This window comes from Mixophyes fleayi, chromosome 6 (assembly GCF_038048845.1).
Source record: "Mixophyes fleayi isolate aMixFle1 chromosome 6, aMixFle1.hap1, whole genome shotgun sequence".
Lineage (NCBI taxonomy): Eukaryota > Metazoa > Chordata > Amphibia > Anura > Limnodynastidae > Mixophyes > Mixophyes fleayi.
Window position 1 is genome coordinate 163,771,507 of NC_134407.1, and position 23,467 is coordinate 163,794,973.

Consider the following 23,467-nt stretch of genomic DNA (forward strand, 5'->3'; position numbering starts at 1 on the left):
CAAGTGTCATTAAAATATTATGACACTTTCCATGCTAGCCCCCCAAAAATAAAGGGTGATTGTCTTGCCATTCATACATCTGTAATTCACACAGTCAGCATTATTGAACCTCTGCCATGCTTAGATAAGCTTGTGGGAGCCCATTATGTAACTACCTTAGACTTAAGCAGGGAACACTATCAGATTTCCCACAAAGATACTTAAGAGTTTTTAAGCCTTAAGTCCCACAATTTACAACGGGGTGTACGGTGACAGGGTGTCCCTTTGCCAAGTATTATTTTCTACATCATAGTCTGAGAATGCCTGTAAGAGATTCAATTTTTACATGACTAACTCCCTGCACTTTATCGCATAAGTTCCTGCAAGGAGGTTGAGTGATACATGTTCTTCAATAATGGATAGAAGCTACCATGGAATACATGCACAAAATATGCTTCCCTTTTAATTGTAAGGAAAATACACTGCAAAGCTGAATTTTAAATGTTCATAGACCATGAAATGTATTTACTAGAGATCTATTTTCCAATTATACAAACTTTGCATCAACTATTTTAATTGTATTCAACTACTTAAAATAAAAAAATAATAAACTGTCCATTTTGGAATTGCTCATTCGCATCTTAAAGCACGGAAGACAATTTATTCATGCCAATCTGAAAATGAGAAAACCACAAATTTTGTGAATTATCAAAAAATAAAAAACAAAAATAAATAAAGCTTCCCAACTGTGTTATCATAAACTGTTACAGAAGACATCCTTATTGAGAGTCCACTTTTATTAGGTTAAAATAGAGTGTTGAAAGGTGGTATATTTGTTATTTCCTGAAAGATGTAGATATTTATAGAAACCACACACACATATATATATATATATATATATATATATATATATATATATATATAGCTGCACCCTACAATACATTTTATATAGCAGTCTAATAGTGCTCCTAAGTTTATCCCTGGCTTTACTGTCATGGTGGAAATTAGCTGGAATAGGTTTAAAGGCTATCTCCATAAGTTACAAATAAATGCTGAATATTTAATTACCTGGAGTCTTGTGATCCACCCAATTCAATTATGAATGTCTGTAGAGGTCAGGGGAGGATGTCCACATGCCTGATGATAAGTGTGTTGATGAACACCAAATGTATGCATAATAAAAGCCTGTCTTTTCTTCATATAGGCCAGGGTGCTTGACCATGGACAACGTACTGCTGGGAGGAGAAGGTCATTAGCCTCCGGTAGCAACACACAGCCAGATCGGATGGATTGTTGGGCCCCAGGTAAGTAATTTACTCAATTCATGAGAAACTTATGGAACTCCACCAAAATAGAATTTTCAGCTTTTGATGGAATTATTCTATGAGTGATACATTTGAAATGTTGTAACTAGAAACAAAATAGCATCAACTAGCTGCATGTCGAAGACAAAAGACAAGTATAATAAACATGTTAATAAACATTTTAGAAGGCTTAAGTGCAAGATTTGGAGACACGCTGCTCTCACCTGATCTCGGATTCTCTCCTGCTGACCACGGAGAGCCAAAGCATGTTGAGGGTATTTGTTCTTAAGGTGATCCATGAAAGCATCCCTCTTCCTTTCCATGTCAGACTTCTGTAGATTTGTTAGTGCCTCCAGGCTCTGGGCAGCGATCACAGTGTGTCGGCGCTCAGAAGTGTGCACCAAACCCACGTTAGAAAAACGCCTTGTCCCGTTACCGAGAGTACGGTACTCTCGGGGGTATTCAGCATCGTCTGCAGAGATCATGTGTGTCCCAGACCGGCTGGAATCTGCAGAGAGAGGTAATAGAACAGGAGAGAAGCATTAAAAACCCTTAGCAGTCAGTCAGTCATTGGACCTATACCTAATTGTTGAAAGGATGTATGGACGTATCTTAAAATGTGTCTCTCTGGGATTAGAATGCATTAGAGCCAGTGACATGACACATGGCACAGTCACCTTAGGCATGTGTGCTCTATTGGCTATAAAATGCTTAGTCGGTCAACTCCTTTAGGATCAAAATATAATATTGAATAACTATATGAACATCTTATGACACACAGATGGTTGTTATGAAGTTTTTAACCTTGACGGAGGGAAAACTCATTTGCTGCAAATGCCATTTGCAAGGACACAAACAATACGCATATAATACCCATTCCGGGTTTCCTTTATCATGTTTTTATAGACACTACTAATAAACAGAGACAGATTTAAATCCCACTCATGATAAACTAGGTTGTACAATCCCCAGTAGTTTCTTGTGTACTATATGCTGGATTGACTGCCTCAGCTCAAGGAAAGAAGATATAGTCTTTTGGTACCAAGGATAGGAAGAAAGACAATGGCCACTACACAGCACAAACTGGCTACTCCATACCATTCGCCTTCTCTTGCACAAGTGCTTCTAGATTTTCACCATTGCTCATAAGTTTGTGGAGTAAGATCGGTGCATTTGTGGAGGAGCAGCAGTTTGCACAGACAAGAGTAGCTGGGCAGAATTATGGTGTTTCTAATGAAGTATGGAGTAGGTGCACTGGTGTTTCTAGCTTAGCAGAGCAGTGTGAAAATTTGGGGTACCTCTTGGTAAGTTAGCTCTCAATTTAAAAACACATATGTATGGTCCAAAAATAGTGATTCTCATTGTTAGCAGAAGCGCCATGAAGTGGCGGGTGGCTTTTTATACATTTGCAAATGTGTGCACCTGAGATTTCTGCATTTTTATGTACAAAAAGAAATAGCAACTCTTTGCTAGTTATAGCAGTGTGCTGGGGGATTTTTCTCCATATTTGTTCCTTGCTGGATAACCCCACCCTTTTAAGTACTGCCATGAACCTATAAATTGATTGAGCATCTTCCACTTCTGTATTACATATACATATATATCTGTACTGCCGTTAAGAGCGGATTCACAGCGTGAGCTCTTAGGGAGCTAGTACTTTGTCGCTCATTATGTTTTTGTTTTTTTTTGCAATTACCAGGATTCCTGGATTTAATACAGATGAAGAGGGTCTAAGTGAGCAATAAAGATGGTAAAAAGAGGGTAGTGTAGGGGTGTTATTTGTTCAATTAAATTAAGTATTTTGGTCATTGCCATCAGCACACATCTTGCACCAGGGGTGAAGCAGCCCGTACTGTACTACGGCTACACCTGTCTGCCTACTACCTCCCCTGTTACGCCTCTCTATGCGCAGTAGGCAAAACTGCATTTTGTGCTTATGATTCAGATTTATATCCAACTCTACATGACCCTTGATAAGTATAAGGCATTATTATAGCACAATAGCTGACTAAAACACGGAAAGAAGACACCTTGGGCCTGATTTAGAGTGATGAGTAAACCCAACTGGAAGTAGCAATTTTGCACCTTGGTAAAACTATGGTGTGCTGCAGGGGGTGGGGGCAAATTTAAAATGTGTAGATAGATTTAGATTTGGGAGCGCATCTTAAATCAACTCAATATCGCAGTGCAAAAAAAAAAAAAGCTGCCCAGTATTTATGTGTGCTACATGTGTGCTACATGCAAAGCAGTGTTTTTCCTGCATGATAAAAAAAAATTATTTATACCATAGTTGCCTACTTCCCTACATAGTTGACAGAAAATCCAGGAGACTCCCGGGCTCCAGGGATAGTAAACAAATGTCCTTGACAAGGGCCACCACCTGACACATAGAGATGGGCAGAAGATCCTTCCAGCCGCTTCGATTGTGTTTGCGACCATGTAAGTAATTTTGCTACAAGGGGAAGTGACTGGTAGAGTATAGTAAGGATTCAGAGTCCTTTAACGGCGGAGTGACTGGTGGAAGTGGGGCAGAGGATTCTGTAGGGGCAGGGAGCAGTGTCTGGTGAGGAGTCCTGAAGGGGGAGTGGGGTGGAGAGTAATGTACAAGGGAGAGCAGAGTCTAGTGCAAGTGTGGCATGGAGATCTGTAAGGGTGAGGAGCTTGGACTGGTGGAAGTGTAATAAGGAGTTTTTTAGGGCGGAGTATTTGGTGGAAGAGGGTCCGTGAGTTCTGTAAAGGAGGAATTGTCTAGTTGAAGTGGAGTAAGGAGTTCTGTTGGGGGGCCCTGTCTGGTGAAATGGGGTATAGAATTCTGTAGGACAACACTCACGTGATAACACAACATCAGCCACATGCAGGAGCACTAGTCAGTATGTGCACATATCAGGGAAATGCAAGAAGAATGAGGATCCGTGTCACTCAAGTGAGTAGGCACAAGGCTTGTATTACTAGTATTTTTTCATTATTCTTTAATAAAAAAATGTTTGGCGCACAGTAATATAGGCTCCACATGGTGCTTGACACTCCCCTGGGTAGCACTAGATAAGCGCATATGAGGAGCTAGTCACACCCCGTTGGCTATGTGCAGTGCCTAGGTGTTACTTCCACAATCACCCTGAAATTATTTTTCAAAAATTGTCAAGTATGATTTGTGCTCCTTGAATCGCAACATGGTTTATCCAGGAGTAAATCTACATCCTTTAGCTGGATTTGCTCCTAACTCCACATGAGGTGGCTTCTGAAAAAACAAAATTATCCTAATGATTATAGATTTAGGTTTTAACAATTATTTGCATATCATATTGCGAAGATCATATTCAAGATCAGTTAGTACAGATTTGTCTTGAAAACCAATTTCAGCAAAGACTTTACTTCAATAAGACAGCTGTCACCCCACGCGTTCTAGCATAAATAATTAACCTGATAGACCATAGACTCATATACATTTGTTCAGATGAAATTGCTTCTGAGCAATGGCACATATGTAGGCACCAACTCCAAATGAAGAACTTGGGCAAGAGCTGGAAGATTTGCTCCATATGCCCACTAATACTTGCTGGATATAGCAAGGTTTCAATTTCTCATGCTCAGGGTCTGAGGTAATCATGATAGGACAGAATATTTGGTATCAGCACAGGACATGAAGGATAGTTACAGAATAACATCAGAATAACACACTACGCCTTTGGCATTCAGTTATATGTGAAAACCTGGTCTGTTGCACATTATAGCATACCACCTCACACTCATCCAGAGTAGGGGAACAAATGTGAAGGTTTTTCAACAATCTTCCAATATCTGTTTGCTTAACCTTGATTCATTATTCATTTTAACAATGGATGAGAGAATTCATCTCTGTATTTAATTATTTATCTCTTGCATGTAATCACTGGTAGAAACGCGGGTGTGAATTATAATAAGTGTTTTGCTCATTTGTGCATAAGATGTCATCCATACATTATTTTCTGCTGAAAAAAGACAAAATCTATATGTCCTGATCAACACAATACATGTTGTAGTTATGGCTGCCCATAGTTGCTGCTTAAGCATTATGCATCACACAGACATAAATATGTAGATGTAGAAAGATTTGGAATTGCTGCTGTTTCATTTATTATTAAAATGGACCCATCGCCTGTACAGAGAGAAGGCAGCCATTTTGTGGGTGAACATTCAGCTTATCAAGTCACTAGGAACTAATGAGATCGATAAAGATTAGGCACTAACTCATACTTGCCTACTTTCAGGCACTGAAGTCAGGGAGATACCGAACAGGGGGCATAACTAGAGAGCGGGGCATGGTCAATCGCATCATTTTGGCCTCGTCCCCACAAAAAATAAGTTTTGTCGTGAGGGGCGGGGCCAAAATGACACAATTCACCGCAAATCGCGTTATTTTGACCAGCGGGATGCGGAAGACTTGCCTGCTCTCCCGGGAGTCTAGGAGACCGACCTGGATTTAGTGAGTCTCCCGGACATTCCGGGAGAGTTGGCAAGTATGCAATATCTGCCTTAATACTTCAGTAATACTATTAGTTTCTATTGACTCAATAGGCTCCATTCTCATGCTAGTGGTTCAGTCTACAAAATGACCGCCTCCACAGTATGTACGTCTATGTCCCAGTCTACCCTTACCCAAATACACCACAAGCTATTTTATCACAAGGACAATTGACAGTGATTAGCGATGCAAAGGTCCTACACTAATAGGTCTTTACAAGCAATTTAAATTGGAAAGTCACACAAGCCTGATATCACAGTGCTCAATAACTTCGTAAAGGCTGGTAGTTAATAAAGGCACAGTACATTTGCAATAGACGAACTAACTTCTAACCAGATGTCCCATGAAGGGGTTTCCAGTGTACCCTTTCCTAATAGTAAGTACAGAGTCTTTTTAGGTCTGTTGAATTCACTGCTAATGTGATTACTTTATCTGTGAAAGGGCAGCATCTATTCCATATTTCACGACAGAAGTTCACATAATGGACTGGGGACATTGGTTATTTTGTCACAACTAATCAATTAAATGGATGAGTAGAAATGTCCTCACATTGCTCGTCACTGACTGAGATGGGGAACTTGTTATATAATTGCTATGTTGTGATCTGGCTAAAGAATGGGACAATTTCCTTGCTAGATGAAAAATGTCTTCTTGCGCGATCTCAAACACATATAACAATGCTACAATATTTTATATATTCCTCTTCAAGAAACCTTTATCCATGCTGCATTTACAGCAGACTAAAGTAACAAGGGACTCTCTGGCAGTCATGGAACTACATGATCCAGGGCGCCTCCCTGCCTTCGGCTTTCACAAGTAGTTTTACAACAGCTGGAGAGGCACGGGTTGCCTACCGATAATATAACAACATATTAGGAACACTGAGCAGATGAAAAATCAGAATGCACCATGTCAATTAAAAACCAGTTACAGGCCCTATGTCTGAAGAGAGCGCTCCCTCCAGTAAATTGATTTCTCACATCCTCGAGGCTGCCAAATCCCTGATTGCACTGGTAAAACCCAGACCTCCCCTACTATGTCAGCCCTGCATGTAATGTTTGACATTACATGCAGCCATGTAACCTATTACTTACTACCATCATGACAAGCGGCATAAGTTTGATCTCATTTGGGCCCCCCGGTACCTTTGTGAAACCTGTGATTCCTTGTCCACCAATGCCCCGCCAACGACTTTGTGACTTCCTGCTCCTGTCAACATTCAGGCTCTGAGCCACCTTGGGTTCCTCCGGTCTGCACGCTGCACTTCTTGAAACCAAAGGGCAAACTGTGTAATCAATGTATATTTTAAGTTCGCTATGCCGTAAATTGTATATGGCATTTTAATATATTTTGTACATGTTCACCCCCCAACCTGACCTTATCCCTATACCCCCCTCCTCCTATCCCCTCCCCCATATAAATTTATATAAGACAACCTTGAAGGGATCCACTTGAATGTTTCTCTGATATTGTTTACTGTTTTTGTTTTTCTCTGTTCTCTGACTAAATAAAGATAGTTAAAAAAAAACAGTTACAGAAGGGAAATTGTTGAGGCAAAAACTTTTATGCACAAACTTTCAAGTGTAAACACACAATTTTAAAATTTCATAACATGCGATATGGGACAAAATTTCACATAAAAAGAGCAGTTTTATGAGAAAAGAAACAGCTGTCACAGGAGGACACAACTGCAACCAAACCGAGAGAAAGAGAGGCCTGCGCTGCAACTCCATAAGCATATGTCAGCCCCTCTACTGTGCCGCTTTGCACTGCCGGGATCCTCTCCCATCTTCACGACCTAAACTGCTGTCAGTTCAAGGAGCAGGGTCCAGTAGAAGAGTTCCACCCTCTCCTCCTATAGGGAACCTCCAGCTGACACATTCATAGCCCATAGGTTCAGGGCCCATTCACAGGTATGAGCAGCTCTCTTATCAGATGGCCCTGGAACTCCAGACACTGCAATTTGTAAGTGGAGAAAGGCTATGGTGTTCAGTGCGATCCTGTGCAATGTGGCTGATAAGGAGGCCTCTGTGCAATGCTCACCACCATGGGGGGGTCTATTTGCAAAGTGGTTGGTGTCATGAGGTGCACTGTACAATGATGCTGGAAATCAAGGGTCTCTGTGCAACACAGCGAACACTCATTGTATATATATATTCAATATATCCTGCAATTGTGGTTGCAGTACAATGTGGCCGGCAATAATAGGTTCTTTGTGAAATTTGATTGGCAAAATAATGCATACTTGCCAACTTTCCCGAAATGTCCAGGTGACTCCCGCATTTCGGGTGAGACTCACAGACTCTCGGGAGAGTATGGCAATCTCCCCCATCTGCCCACTTCCTAGTGAAGTGGGCAGAATTATATCCAAAACGCGTTTGGCCCCGCTGTAAAATTGCGTCATTACGTCAGGGGGCGGGTCCAAAATGACACAAATTTTGGAGCCCTGCCCCCTCACGCCCCCCTCCCCCGGCAGGCTCCCGGAAGCCAACTTCAGAAAGTTGGTAAGTATGACATAATGGCATCCATGGGGTTCCACATTGATGCGGACTGCATATAAAAATGTTTGCATACTGCCCAGATCAGTGGGGTGTTCAGGTGAAATGGCGGAATACCAATGCAGTTGCACACAGCAGGTCATGTGATCATTAGTTAAAGCTACCAAAGTGCAGTAAAAGTGTTAAGGCACTCATTAGCATATTTAAACAGCGTGCTCTGATGGCAGACTATTATACAAATATAGAAATGTCAATGACACAGTCCAATGATATGCATTATAATAATATTAATAATGCATCTAGCACATTAGTCGCATTACTTCAACAATGTATAGAAAATGACACCTATGTAATTCCCTAATAAATGATCATTTATTGCTATTAACACTCTTTGCTCATGTTCCCTTTGGGTTTCATTATCTACTAAACATCACTTTTGCCCAGAAATGAAAAGGAAATGATAAAAAGCAAACAAGTAGAGCCATTAAAGAGAGCGCTGACTGACTGTTATCCACTGCTCTCAGAAGTGCTGGACTAAGAGGTGAATCGGTCCTTCCAAATGAGGTACTAAATACACATTACTAAAAAATTGCTTAGTTTGAAGTGAGCAGAGAGGTGGTGTGAAAATAAGATAAAAGATAGAGCTTTCCACAGATAATAGCCTAGTATTTCTTTACTTGTGCATATGTGCCTACTTGTCCGCTTAGCGCATGTTAGGGTGCCCAATGCAGCCATAGGAAATACCACCAGAAAATCAATCTGCACATTGCTTTGTGGATATACCTAAAAAGTGCATGGTGGAATGAGTTGGGACCATCCCCTTTAATATAAAAGTTGTCTTCTAAAAAAATATATTTAAATAAAATATGTTTAGTCTCATTTAAGCATTGTATTAATCAGTGGTCAAAGTTAGGGTATATACGCTTGTATGCCATACCGCCACTTCACCTACCATTGCTTCATTGTAAACGATCCAATTCCATTCACTTACATTCCAAATACATTTTTCATACCGCCACGTCTACCACTGATATTTAACATGTAAATGAGGTGCCATAAATTATGTGTCACCTTGCCTGTCTGAAGCTTTTTATGACATTGCTCAAAGTGCACACAGAAATGCACGTTTTTGGAATTCGTGCAACCTGAAAGTACAAAATGCTTATTAAAGTATAGAACAAGACATAGGGCTAGATTTATTAAGCTGCGGGTTTGAAAAAGTGGGAATGTTGCCTATAGCAACCAATCAGATTCTAGCTTTCATTTATTTATTGCTTTCTACAAAATGACAGCTAGAATCTGATTGGTTGCTATAGGCAACATCCCCACTTTTTCAAACCCGCAGCTTTGTAAATCTAGCCCATAATCTCAAACACTTTTTCCATTGTGAAAATGACTGTACTTCTTTACACAAAGCAGGAATCTCCTCCCCTTCTCCCCCGCTCATCCCATTTAACAAACGCAGGCACACTTGTGTTTCTAATCTGCACTTAGAGAGGAACCAACCTGCTCAATTTTTCCCATCAAATGGAGCCAACTTTTGGCTACCAATAAATCCATTGGAGCAAAATAAAAGTTGTGTGACATCCCAAACAAACATTTGCACTGCACATTTGTAAGGTCAAATTTGGGAGATTTGCAAAATAAGTCTAGGTCAAGATATTTACATTTTGAGGAGTCGAGTTCAATATGTGACATTAAACAATTGCAGAAGAAAAGTGACTTCCACAATTATTAGATTGTGTAGAAACTCATGTTGGGTGCAGTACATGAACTGCCCATCAGTCCACTTTTTGGACTGTGAGAAGAAACTGAAACATCTGGAGAAAAACACACAAAGGCAAGAAGAACACACAAACTCCATGCAGATAGTAATGATTCCTGACTGGAAGGAAGCACACAATCTCTGCTGCAAAGTGACAATACTGACCAATGTGCCACCATAGTACCCTTACCTTAACATTCTGTCAAACCAATCTTTAGTATAACCAAACTCACCACTTCCAAACATTTCTGTCCATCGCCCCCCAACCTCTTTTAAATCTGAACACCAGCACATTCACAAAAGACCCAGGTATAAGGATGTCTATATTTGGCACCTTTGCTGGAAAAAACACCAGTCTTCCTATCTCTGGTACATTGGCAAAATACCAACAGATGTCATTTGTTCCCCGCATTCTCTGTATATTAGCCGACAAAGTGGCTGCTTCTACTATTTGCAACTGGGGAACCACTGAATGACTGAGGCTAAATGTTTAATAATACCCAGAAACACTCTGTACAGCAGTGATGGCCAACAGGCAGCCCCAGTTCCTTCCTGCTTTACTGTAAGATTTGTTTGTTATCGCTTGTAACACTTGTTTAAAATGCCTGCTGGTATATTATTACAGATAGGTGTCTCTTTTTTTTATTAAAGGTATTGCTTTAACAATTAGATAAATGTGTGGCCCCTCTGAAGGTTAGAGGGCTACCTATGTGGTCCCTGTACTAGTTGCCTATTACTACAGTACAGTTTACTTAACCAAAGCAGGGCAACCGTGATTGGACTTAGAGTATTACAGCTATAAACATTGTCCCAATTTGTCCTGCATCTGCATGTCCTCCAGTGCTGAGCATTTGCTATACCATGTGTTACAGCCTCATGTTTCCAGATACAATGATACTAGAAATGCTTGCTCCGAGGTCAGGAACACATCACAGAGCGACATGTAAAATGTGATATAAAGTGGCATTTACCAGCCATACAGTTGTTACACAAACATGCCATGTCCTTCCATTGTGCATCTCACAATGCAAGGCAAATAAGCAAGGACATATTACTATGGTCATAACAGCCTTGTAACAGGATGAGAAGCTGAAGCTATGTTTATCCCTTTAGACTAAGTCACAGAAAGGAATGTTATGGGCATCATGATTTCAATTAAGAGTCAACAGTTAAATGCTCAGTCTCATGCCAAATAACCCAATGATCACCTGACTAGCTACTACTCACTAGGGCTCATGTAGGATTGGACTCATCTGCACCCCAAAGGTTAGCATATGAAATATCGCATTTACGTGCATTTGTTCAGTCAGACCCCCATCTCAGAATGTGTCCAGCTCTATAAAACTAGCATATGCACCAGGTTTACAACCGGAGTAACCAGTTTGTATACTTACGCCTCAAGATAGTTTAGGGATATCGAAATGAGATAGAAAAGATGTGGCTTGACAGTGTAGTAGTCATGCTAAATTCACATTACCTTATATGTACAATGCCAAATACATATATGTATACATATACACAACAACTAAATACAAACACAAAAACAAAATAGAAAAATTAAATCATACTTGCCTACTCTCCCGGAATTCCCGGGAGGCTCCCGAATTTCCAGGAGGCTCCCGAATTTCCGGGAGGAGTAGGCAAAGCTCCCGCATTTGCCGAAATTCACGGCAGTGAATGGAGGGGGCAGGGCTTAATCATGTCATTAAACTCTGCCCTTCCATTCAATGCCGTGAATTTCGACTTTTTATAGTGGGGGCAGCGCTATGGTGACGTGACTCCTCCTACCCCATGTCACATGACTTCTCCCCCCAAATCTCCTGGGGGAGAAATCTTAAAAGTTGGCATGTATGAATTAAATTAAATACAAACATCTATATTTTTTCTCTTTAATAGTCAAATGGGAATTTTCTTTCCTGCTGCAGTCCAAATGGAAATATCAATTAAGTAACATGACTGATGCAACTTTATATAATATTGTAACCACGCTAATGAATTAAGTACCATCAATTATATTGGTAAGACGTAAATCAGCCAATCAGAAGTGGCTAGTTAATGTTGCCACTTGTTACCATCATCAGTGCGTCTCGTTGCACCAGCTCCTACAACAGATAAGTCACCAGACAGACATATGTATGCAAGTTTACCACAGTTGCAATTACATAAACACGCCCTCAGTGTACTTGGGGTAATCTTTCCGGCCCTTCCATCACTCTTGTAAGTAGTTGCAAGTGCAAGATGCGACCAAATCTGCAAATGGACATTTTTATGCAAAAACAAACAGACGTACGTCCAACTCTACATGAGCCCAGGGCCATCTTAACAACATTATGGGCCCCCGGGCAAAGCAGTGCACCGGGGCCCCTACAGATTATATATATATATATATATATATATATATATATATATATATATATATAGATGTATAGTGATACAGATATAGATATATAGAGATAGATAGATGTACTTGCTCAGTGACCCTTGTAGTTTTTTTTTGCAGGTTTTTTCTTTTGCAGGATTATTTATTCTAATTAAGAGCCGTGCCTATGGGGACCCCCTTGCCCGTGGGGCCCCCGGGCACCTGCCCATCGTGCCCAATGGAAAAGATGGCCCTGCATGACCCCATCAATGGCAGGCAAAAGGTGACTTGTATATATTGGTTTGTGCATGACTATATGTACCATTTATTAAACACAATGCTTTATCTTTCTGGCTTCCTACTTTTTCATAATATCTTCATATCAGACAGAGTTGCTTTGTTTAGTTACACTTGGAAAACACAAAGATCTATGTGATATGCAATGTCAAAGAGCTGGAGGGCCGCATGCACGGCCCTTCAAAGGTGCCACACAGAGGAAGGAGGGAGGCAAAGTGCTTGGTGGTTCAAGGCAGTGACCCGAGCTGTGCTGCTATGAAGGAAAGGAAAGAAACCTTCTTTTATCGAGTGCAGGCTATTCATAATAACTTATAGGCCACCAATCATAGTGTGTATGAAAGCTCAAAAAGACGGCCCAAGTCAGTCCCGAGCAAATTATGTATGTGTGCATCTTACAGGTGTGCTGATGCAGAGCCGTAACTTAGAATTCTAGTGCCCGGGGCGAGAAAGACAAATGCCGCCCCCCTAGTCCTCAATTTTAACCAAATTAACCTAAAATATTCCTAAAATGTGCCCCCCTTCACCGTTGCGCCCTGGGCGGTCGCCCCTGTGGCACAGCCCTAGTTACGGCCCTGTGCTGATTGTGACCGGTCACATCTTCCAGGTTTTGCCAATGGTGTGTATGTATGACCAAGATCTCTGATCTTAGACCGAGCAGAGAGACTGCCCTGTGTATGGTCATCTTTATATATTCACTGGAGCAAAGCCTGGTGTACCTGAATACAATTCAATGATTAAACAGAACTGTTGAATATGCTGTCCCTATATTAAGGATAATATTTTATAACAACAAGTCTGAGTTGTATGTTGTATTGGATTGTTAATAGATGAAGTTGTCAACATATATTTGATGACATTTTAAGTAAAGACGATTCTTGTTTTGTTTTGCACAACAGACATTTACACAGAGACTTGGAAGTAGACTGTCTTCACACTAACAACAAACTGCACACTTGCATTGTATATGACATTACTGCCAGCCCTGCATACTGCACTTCTGTTCAGGGACAATTTTATATTCCTGTGACCTGAGTTATGCTCTAATTGAGTCCTTATCATTCATTAGCTTCTCAGCTCAGTCTCTCGACCCATGTACTAGCTGCTGGCTGGATCAAATGGGCTAGTCAAACAAGAGGGAAAAAAATCCACCCAGAAGCAGTGATCACATCAGTTCTGAGCTCCCGGCTGGTAATTACACGCACGGGAGGTTGAACGTGCCTGGCGGATTCTGTCCTGATTGTTGGGAAGAATTATAGGATTGAAACAACAGTGAAATGCTTCTCCCGGCCATGTCCTTCGGCAGAGAAAAAAAGAAAGAGGACATTTATCAGCCTCCCTCATCAGACATACAGTACAGGGAAACTGGTGGGGATAATTAGTGACCTTCTTATACAGCTCGTTGACTTAGCAATTGCATGTTGTCATTTGCATTGGAACAGGCCAGCCACGTTATGTGGAGCCCAGATAGGTTCTACACCTAGCCGCACTGTATGTCAACATTATATTCATACTGCAATAAGGCAAGAAAAGACCACTACTGCAGTGGTTTTCTAACGAGAAAGGCTGTCAGGGTATCAGCACAAGTTTTGTCCTTTCATTATACAAATTGTTAATAACAATCTGTTCAAAGCCTGACAGCGACTATCTCATCACAGAGAACAGTTTACTCATAGAAAGAAATCTACTCTAGTAATAGTCATCTGGTATTTATGCTGGCATTTTCAAACGTGCCAAAATGTGTTTGATATGTATTCCCTGATAAGGGGAGGGGAGCGAGAGTGAGGAGCAGAGAATACATACTGAAAGAAAAATGAGTGAGGTTATAGGGTTACAATTCGAGGAGCGACACACTAAGTGAGACACTGAATGAGATGTTAAAGGCAGAGAGCAGGTCAAAGGAGAAATCAGGTAGGAGGAGAGTTTGAGGAGAAGAGTAAGATAATAGCAAAACCTATAAGGAAAAAGAAAACGGTTTAACGGTATAAGTTCATTCCTATGGGAAATAAATGTAAAAGAATTAAGTCTAAACCAATGTGGCTAAATAAAAAGGTAAGGTAGGAAATGCAAAGGAAGAAGCGTGCATTTAAATTGTTTAAGTCTGAAGGGTCAGAGGAGTCCTTCCGTAGGTACAAGGAATGTAATAAAACATGCAAAAAGGAAATTTGATTGGCTAAATTAGAAAATGAAAGGCACGTTGCAAAAGAAAGTAAGACAAACCCCAAAAAGTTTTTTAAGTATATAAATGGCAAAAGGATTAAAAAAGATAATATAGGACCACTAAGAAGTGAGATGGGTGAATTGATAAATGATACTAAGGAAAAAGCAGAGGTATTAAACACGTTCTTTTCTTCAGTATTTACCAGAGAGGAACAAATGGCAGGAGTAATACATAAAAATGGAAATGAAACCATGCCATTAATTTATACTTGGTTGTCAGAGGAAAAAGTCCAAAGGCGACTGAAGAATATTAAGATAAATAAAGCTCCAGGTCCAGATGGCATACACCCAAGGGTCCTTATGGAGTTAAACTCGGAAATAGCTAGACCGCTATTCTTAATTTTCAGAGATTCAATCTCATCAGGCTCAGTACCAAGGGATTGGCGAATAGCAGATGTGGTGCCGTTGTTTAAAAAGGGGACGAGATCACAATCAGAGAATTATAGACCTGTAAGCCTGACATCAATAGTGGGGAAACTACTGGAAGGTATTTTAAGGGACAGTATTCAGGATTACTTGGTACGCAATAAAATTATTAGTGGGAATCAACATGGATTTGTGAGGGATAGGTCATGTCAAACTAATCTAATTAGTTTCTACGAGGAAGTTAGTGGGAACTTAGACCAGGGCAGGACAGTAGATGTGGTCTACTTAGATTTTGCAAAGGCCTTTGATACAGTGCCACACAAGAGGTTGGTTTACAAAATAAGGGAACTGGGTCTAGGAATCAAAATTTGTACTTGGATCAAAAAATGGTTAGAGAATAGGGAACAGAGAGTTGTGATAAATGGAACATTTTCTAATTGGTCAAAAGTCTTAAGGGGAGTACCTCAAGGTTCTGTGCTGGGATCACTCCTTTTTAATATATTTATTAATGACCTTGGTGATGGTTTAGAGAGTAAAGTTTTTATTTTTGCAGATGACACTAAACTCTGTAAGGTGATAAAATCAGAGCAAGATGTAGCTTCTCTACAGAGGGACTTAAATAAACTGGAGGATTGGGCGGCCAAATGGAATATGAGGTTTAACACAGATAAATGTAAGGTTATGCATTCAGGGATCAAAAACAAGAACGCAATCTATAAATTCAATGGAATTAATTTAGGAGAATCTATAATGGAAAAGGATTTGGGAGTGCTCGTAGACAGTAGACTTAGCAATAGTGCTCAATGTCAAGCAGCAGCTACAAGGGCAAACAAAGTATTGGCATGCATAAAAAGGGGCATAGATGCAAGGGAAGACAGTGTAATTTTGCCACTGTATAAATCGTTGGTAAGACCTCATCTTGAATATGCAGTACAGTTCTGGGCACCACTCTATAAAAAAGATAATTTGGAACTAGAAAGGGTTCAGAGAAGGGCGACAAAATTGATAAAGGGTACGGAGTCATTAAGTTATGAGGAAAGGTTAGCCAGTTTAAGCATGTTTACTTTAGAAAAGAGGCGTCTAAGGGGAGATATGATTACTATGTACAAATACATTAGGGGTCAATATAGATAGCTTTCATGGGAACTTTTTACCCCAAGGACCATACACAGGACACGTGGTTATCCCCTAAGGTTAGAGGAGAGGAAATTTCACAACCAGCAAAGGAAGGGGTTCTTTACAGTAAGGGCAGTCAAGATATGGAATTCATTGCCAGGGAAGGTTGTAATGGCAGATTCAATAGATATGTTTAAGAAAGGGTTAGACAAATTTTTAGCAGAAAGGTGTATCCAGGGATACAACCGTTAATTTAAAATGAAGGATAGTAGTGGATATAGGGTAAAAATAGGACTGCAATATTGAGTCTGGGGGAATTTTCACAATTGAAACAGATTGGCGGTTGCTTACTCTGAATTAATTTCAAATATAAGTGCAGGATCGCAGGAGATCCAAAATAGGTTGAACTTGATGGACTGGTGTCTTGTTTCAACCTCATCAACTATGTTACTATGTAAAAGGATAAATGAGCTAGAGGTAGGGAAAGAAACTCATGCGCATAGTAAGTGAGGAATATTGAGATAAAAGGACGGAGATGGAAGGAAGGGTTGTTAGAACAGAGGTAGATGGAGAAGAGATAATGAGAGATAAGAGACAAGAAGATAGGAAAGAAAAAGCAGCATGACAAGGAATGATAGTGATAAGAAGAGAAAAGCTGTAAATAATGAAAAAGGACATAGATCCTTCAGGAATATGGATGTGGAAGGAAAATAAAGACAATAATTATGTAAAATTAACATTCAAGAGCGGTGTTTTCAGAACGTCGGCCGCAGGATACGCAGCTCAGTTGCACACATCAAAGGACGAATCTGCTGCTTTAGCCGAGATAGGGGAGGGATGTGCAGGAACCATTGATTTCTGAGAAAACCTTACACGGTTTATATTGATTGCGCCTGACTTCTTTAATGCTGTGTCAACTCGGCCGTCTGCTGCCAGCCCTGCAACTTCCTAACCCTGGAGAGAGACAGGAGGCGCTGTGCAATGTAATGTACTCAGCCTACACCAGCTGCAGAGCAGGGCACAGGACTAACAGAAGGACAGCATCAATAGTTGCTTTTAATGGGACTATCAGGCACAATCATCAAGGGCTAATTAGAGATAAAACACTGCAACATTTTCTGCCTGTAACTGATTTCAAGCATTTAGAATGTTTAATTAATTTGCACCATTTGATTCAGATGATTAGACAGAGATTTACAGCACTACAAACAGTAACAATGGCAAAGAAACTGAGAAGCTAAATTTAACAAGTAAAACATGAACATAATTGTATATTTATGGTGCATCGTATGCTCATATTGCTTCATATTAAAATGGTGGTATCTCTATCTGCATATAGCTTCAATGTATAATTCTTTACATCTATGGTGAAGAACTAGTTAAAACAGCAAATTAACTTTATTTTCCCTAACATCCGATGGGGGTTCCCATACAGTTTTGGAACAGTGTATATGCAGCACAGCTAATGTGGTAGAAACAAATAGTAATCTGGGGCCTGATTCATTAAGGATCTTAACTTAAGAAACGTCTTATTTCAGTCTTCTGGACAAAACCATGTTACAATGCAAGGGGTGCAAATTAGTATTCTGTTTTGCACATAAGTTAAATACTGACTGTTTTTTCATGTAGCACACAAATACTTGATAGCTTATTTGTACACTGAAATTCAAAGTTGATATTTGTGTGCTACATGAAAAAACAGTCAGTATTTAACTTATGTGCAAAACAGAATACTACTTAGGATTAGAAACATGTTAGACAATCATAGCATAAAAAAACAAATAAAAACATATTTAAGGGAGTGGGAGAAATGGGAATGTCAGGCTGGAAAGGGGTAGGAAGTTAGTGAAGGGGCGGGAAGTTAGTAAAAGAAGGGTATGGGTTTTACAGAATTCAAAGAAATATGAAGGTTAACAATATGGGCATTCTTTTTGTTATAAGCAAGGTGGACTGTTGGGTGAATTTGTGCAAACATACATTTTTCGCAAGCTTGCATATTTTGCAATTTGCAAACCACATTTTGTGACCGAGAATGTGCTTCGGATTTTCCCAGAAATATGCAAGCACTTGGCAACATAAATTAACAAGAGCATGATTAACAAGAGCTGTTCTGACATTACAAATTAAAACACAAAGCTAGTATAGGTGAGCACTCAAATTGCAGTGGTCCCTGGCATGTAATCATCATAGTTCTGCTATTTGGGAGGAAAGAGTTAGTTTATCAGGATAGAAATATTCCTTAACCTAAGGGCTGCTATTGACTATTAAACATCAGGAAGGTGTTGGACAACAAAATATATTGTCATCAAATTAATAAATAACTAAACAACATTAAAATATTTGACAAGGACCTGTCATGGAAGTAACAATATTACGGTTACATAGACCAGCCAATAAACTCCCATTGTCAAACTAAGCTTCTTCTAACTAGACAGTGACAATGAGAGAGTTGACTGATTTTCTATTTTTGAAAGGTTACAATCCCGATTCCTCGAATTCCAACTGTGCACTGGTATGGGAAACTCAGTACTTTCTGGGAGTCCTCCCAGAAGAGCAGACACACTCTTGGCAGTCAGCGGTCTTAATGAAGTGGTTCGCGTCCCTAGACCCTGCTGCACATTGCCACGAATTGAGGCATTCTACGACAGGGGACTGGGCCACTGTGACTCAATCAAATCACCACACCCCCTCCCCACTTGCCACCTGACCTCCCCTCTGGGCTCTCCATGACACGAAAAGTTAGCAAGTACGCCCAGCTGAAAGGTACACTAATCAAGTATTAGAAGACCGTAATCCAGGCCTGCTGTGCCATCTCTCCGCCCTCTCACAATGGCTTATATTTAACAACTGCAAAAGGCGCAAGATTGTTCGTCTGCACAGTCAGAAGCAAGAAGAGCTCCAGAGAAAGAAGAGAGAAGAGCCAGAGAAACAAGAACGAAGATGCCGGTGGAGAGTGCTGTGGAGAGATTGTCAGATTCAAACCAGAAGACTTCCAGAAGAGTAGACGCGCGGGTGGGCGGCAACAGATTGAAGGTGAAAGAGCCATTATGGTTCCCCATGCTACCAACAAAAGCTGCCTTAGTCAGGTAAGGTCTTGGCCGCTAGTAATTGGGGTGTTATTCCTGTGGACATATTTGTAATTCAGGCTCTAGGCATGTGGACACCAGTTGTAAATTTGGGCACTAAGCCCATGGGCACCATGTTATAATTCATGCATTAGGCTTGTAGCCACATTATTTCAGGCAACCGGCTTTAAGAATGTGGGTCCAGTTGTATTCAGGCTGTAGGCTTGTGGCCCCAATTAGATTCAGGCTTTAAGCCAGTACACTCTGATCTTAGGCCGGTGGGCATTAGTTAATTTGGGCTCTTGGCCCATGACTTTCATTTCAGGCATTAGGCTTGTTGTGCATTAGAAGCCTGTGGGGGTAAATGTATTAAACTACAATTCTGGCTAATCGCCTATATTGAGCAATATTGGCAGGAAAATTTAAAACAACTATTTGATTAAAGCCAAAACTTGCCTTTAATTAGATTGCCATTTTAAATCTAGCCGGCAACGTCACTGAGAATCGCCTATTTGCCAGAATCGCAGTTCAATACATTTACTCCTTCGTTTTTGTTTGTTTTCCCGACATTTTGCAGGTGGCCTTATCCTCCGGCTAGTGCCCTCCCTCATCCACTGGACCACCAGGCAGTTGCACTAGACATAACAACTAATTCGGTGTAATTAATTTTGTTCCCTACACTGGGGGCCCTAATTAGAGTTTCCTGACAAAACTCTTGCTCTGTGGTTTTTCCGTCCTTTTTAGTCTACTGTACACTGAAAGTCTTTCTGTAATACATTACATCTTGTGTTAGGAGTTAGTTTTGTGCAGTATACTGGTCACATAGTGTTGTTAGGACCAGGGCACTGCTTGCCGTTAGCTAGCACTAGAATTGATAGTATATATTACTGGAAACAACAGCGTAGTCCTTTGGGAGGGTTGTTGTGTCTCAACCCTTTGTAGGAGCCATTTATTAGCCACAGACTCCAATCAAGAGAAGACAATGTTACTATGATTAGTGTTCTGCGTTGCTCTTAATTGGACCCTCACCTAAGGTCATGCAGGAGTCATCCCTGAGGTGAATATCTGCAGCCCTGTGCCCAGACCAGAACATACTCAAACAACATCTTCGAATAACCATTTGTGTTTCCTCCCAATGACAGAAGGCGTTTGTGTTACAACTCAGAAGGTACCTGTGCAAATCTGGATTAGCACTAGCAGACCAGAGGCACAGAGTCTAATGGATTCCCCGGTATTCACCAAGAACCAACGCAAGGCAGAATAGACTTTGCTGCCAAGAACCTTCAGGTCGTGGCCCTCTGAACTGCTTCTGGATGTAATACAAGGCCCGAGGAGGAAAACGGGGAATTCCTGGAGAAGATGAGGCCATTAGAGAGTAGGCAGGAACACACAGAAATCTGCCCTGGAGATCTGGCAGATAAAGGACTACACACGGGTAGTCAATCAGAATAGTAACACACAGAGAATCCAGCAGCGTGTAGTCAGACAAGCCAAGTTTGGTACACAGAGAATCCAGCAGCGTGTAGTCAGACAAGCCAAGTTTTGTACACAGAGAATCCAGCAGCGTGTAGTCAGACAAGCCAAGTTTGGTACACAGAGAATCCAGCAGCGTGTAGTCAGACAAGCCAAGTTTGGTACACAGAGAATCCAGCAGCGTGTAGTCAGACAAGCCAAGTTCGGTACACAGAGAATATAGCAGCGTGTAGTCAGACAAGCCAAGTTCGGTACACAGAGAATCCAGCAGTCCGTAGCCAGACAAGCAGAAATGGCACACAGGAGATCCAGCAGAATAACTCACAAGGAGGAACACAGGGGAGTCAGATGCACATCAACTGAGTTGCATTGACAGTGAGCAAGTGTCAGTGCCGAGCTTTTATAGAGAGAGATTCAAAAAACCCACCTCAGCAACCGAGTCATGTGACCCGCTACCCGGAAGTGCTGATCGCGGCATGGAGGAGACAGCGTTGGAGTGAGGAAAAGGTAAGAGCGTTACAGTTTGTGAAAAGAACGCTGGGTAGGTTAGTGCTGTTCTGGTCCAGACAAAAAAGGACCTTCTTACACTATCTCACTCTTTATAAATCTGTTAACAAAAGCAAAACATTTCCTAAAGATGAAGAGGCAATCTCAATGCTCATGTCTGAAATAGATGGAATGGGTCTACTACCCCTCTCACCACTTACAATAACTCACATACACAGTACACTGCATCAGCCAAATATTGTCATTTTAACCATAATTAGAACTACCACCAAGAAAAACACAAAAAGTAGTAGCATTAACCAATGCTATATTATTTTATTTCCCTACATTTTGCTGCCTGACAAAATCTTCTGCCTAAAGCTGACCACACATGCTGCAATATGTATTTGTGGCCCCAAAACCACCACAATGCCCTATAATGATCCTATTTGAATCACTAAGATCATTATCGGACATGGCTGAGGATTACTGCTATCGGCCTGTGTGATAACCACATTACAAGGTCTCAAAAATGTATTATTTCCTTTGTTCCAACAATATATAAAGAGTACATTGTAGGGATTATTATTGATGGAACTCATGAAATTGTTACGTTCACTTTGGTTATCATCCAAAACCATAATATGGTCACCAACATACCTATAATAGCCAACACTCCTCTGTGGCCAGTACCTTCAACAATGTGGAACAATAAGAACAGATTGGCATAAAAAAATCACAAATGAACACACCCACTGCCTATTATTACTGCCTTTTGTCAGCGATCAGTAGAGATAAATAAACGCCATCCAAACTGAACCATCTCAGACCTGGTGGTAATCGTTAAAACGATTACCACAATTCCGACACTGAGAAGACCTACAAATAAAAACCCAATTTAGGAGAAAACGATTTCAATATAAATAGACTTACTTTAAAACCGTCGCTGCCCATCTCCAATGGCACCAGCAACTTATTCCGAATGAAGAGCTTTCCGGCACTACACTTTGACGTCATCGCCACTTCTATTTATGTTAATTTAAAGCAGCAATGTCGGGACCCCGCAGGCTAAGTGTTTAAACACTTAACCCGACATTGCCGCTGTAAATCAACATTAATAGAAGTCGCAATGACGTCAAAGTGTAGTGCCGGAGAGCTCTTCATTCGGAATAAGTTGCGGTCAGCATGCTGGTGCCATTGGAGATGTGCAGCGACGGTTTTAAGGTAAGTCTATTTATATTGAAATCGTTTTTTCCTAAATTAGGTTTTTATTTGTAGGTCTCCTTGCTGTCAGAATTTTCAGCATCGAAAAACCATACCCAGACCCTCAGACCAGAGGCACGCTGCTAAAGCTATTACTTCAGGCAATCTGATATTGTTGATATATGCACAGAATGGTGCAGAAATATAATTGTATGAATAGCGCATTTTTATTTGTTATGATCAGCTGAACTGACCAGACATGGGTGAAAAAAGTAAAAGTTTAAACCAAAAGTAAAGAGTTCAACTGTTAATAAGCAGGCATTTGGTCTGACCATTTTACCTTTGTAAAACTTTATTTTTACATATGAATCATTCTGTAATTGTGGCAGCACATTTTTCAAGCAATACTTCTAAATCATTTTTAAAAGTAAGAACGGTGTTCTCCAAGATGGCAAAAGACAACCCTTACTGTGTGGCCTGTGTGCCTAAATATACAAGGCTGGGCATACATGTTTGTGTAAAGATGGCCAATGTGTCTGAATGAGAGAATCCTGCATCTATGGATGGACCAGATAAGGCTGGGGTACAAGTGCTCCTTACTCGTACTACAGGCTAGGTGCAAGAAATATGACGCCTTTTGAAACAGGATTCTATTGGCATGTTGTTTACAGGAGCTGGTATAGGTATATTTGAATGCATGTTTGAATTTAATGAGTGCTGCAAGGCATTTTGTATTTGCAAATGGGCCTGAAAAATCCAGGACCAAAAGGGTTGTATCAGTAGCAATCTTAACCAGACAAATAACTAAGGTCAAATGCAAATTTGGTGTAACTAATAG

The 23,467-nt window shown here is 40.6% G+C and overlaps 1 protein-coding gene across 11 annotated transcripts in view; it reads right to left on the reverse strand.

The window, feature by feature from the left end:
• The window catches only part of SRCIN1 (SRC kinase signaling inhibitor 1), a 258,626-nt gene that overhangs the window by 129,676 nt on the left and 105,483 nt on the right, over positions 1-23,467 (reverse strand). For all 11 annotated transcript variants that reach the window (XR_012677690.1, XR_012677691.1, XM_075177031.1 and 8 more), the window contains exon 2: positions 1,508-1,791. Coding sequence is in view for 9 of the 11 variants with exons in the window: in XM_075177031.1 (XP_075033132.1) it covers positions 1,508-1,791 (284 nt within the window). In the remaining 2 variants the exon portion in view is untranslated. The remainder of the gene's footprint in view (positions 1-1,507; positions 1,792-23,467) is intronic.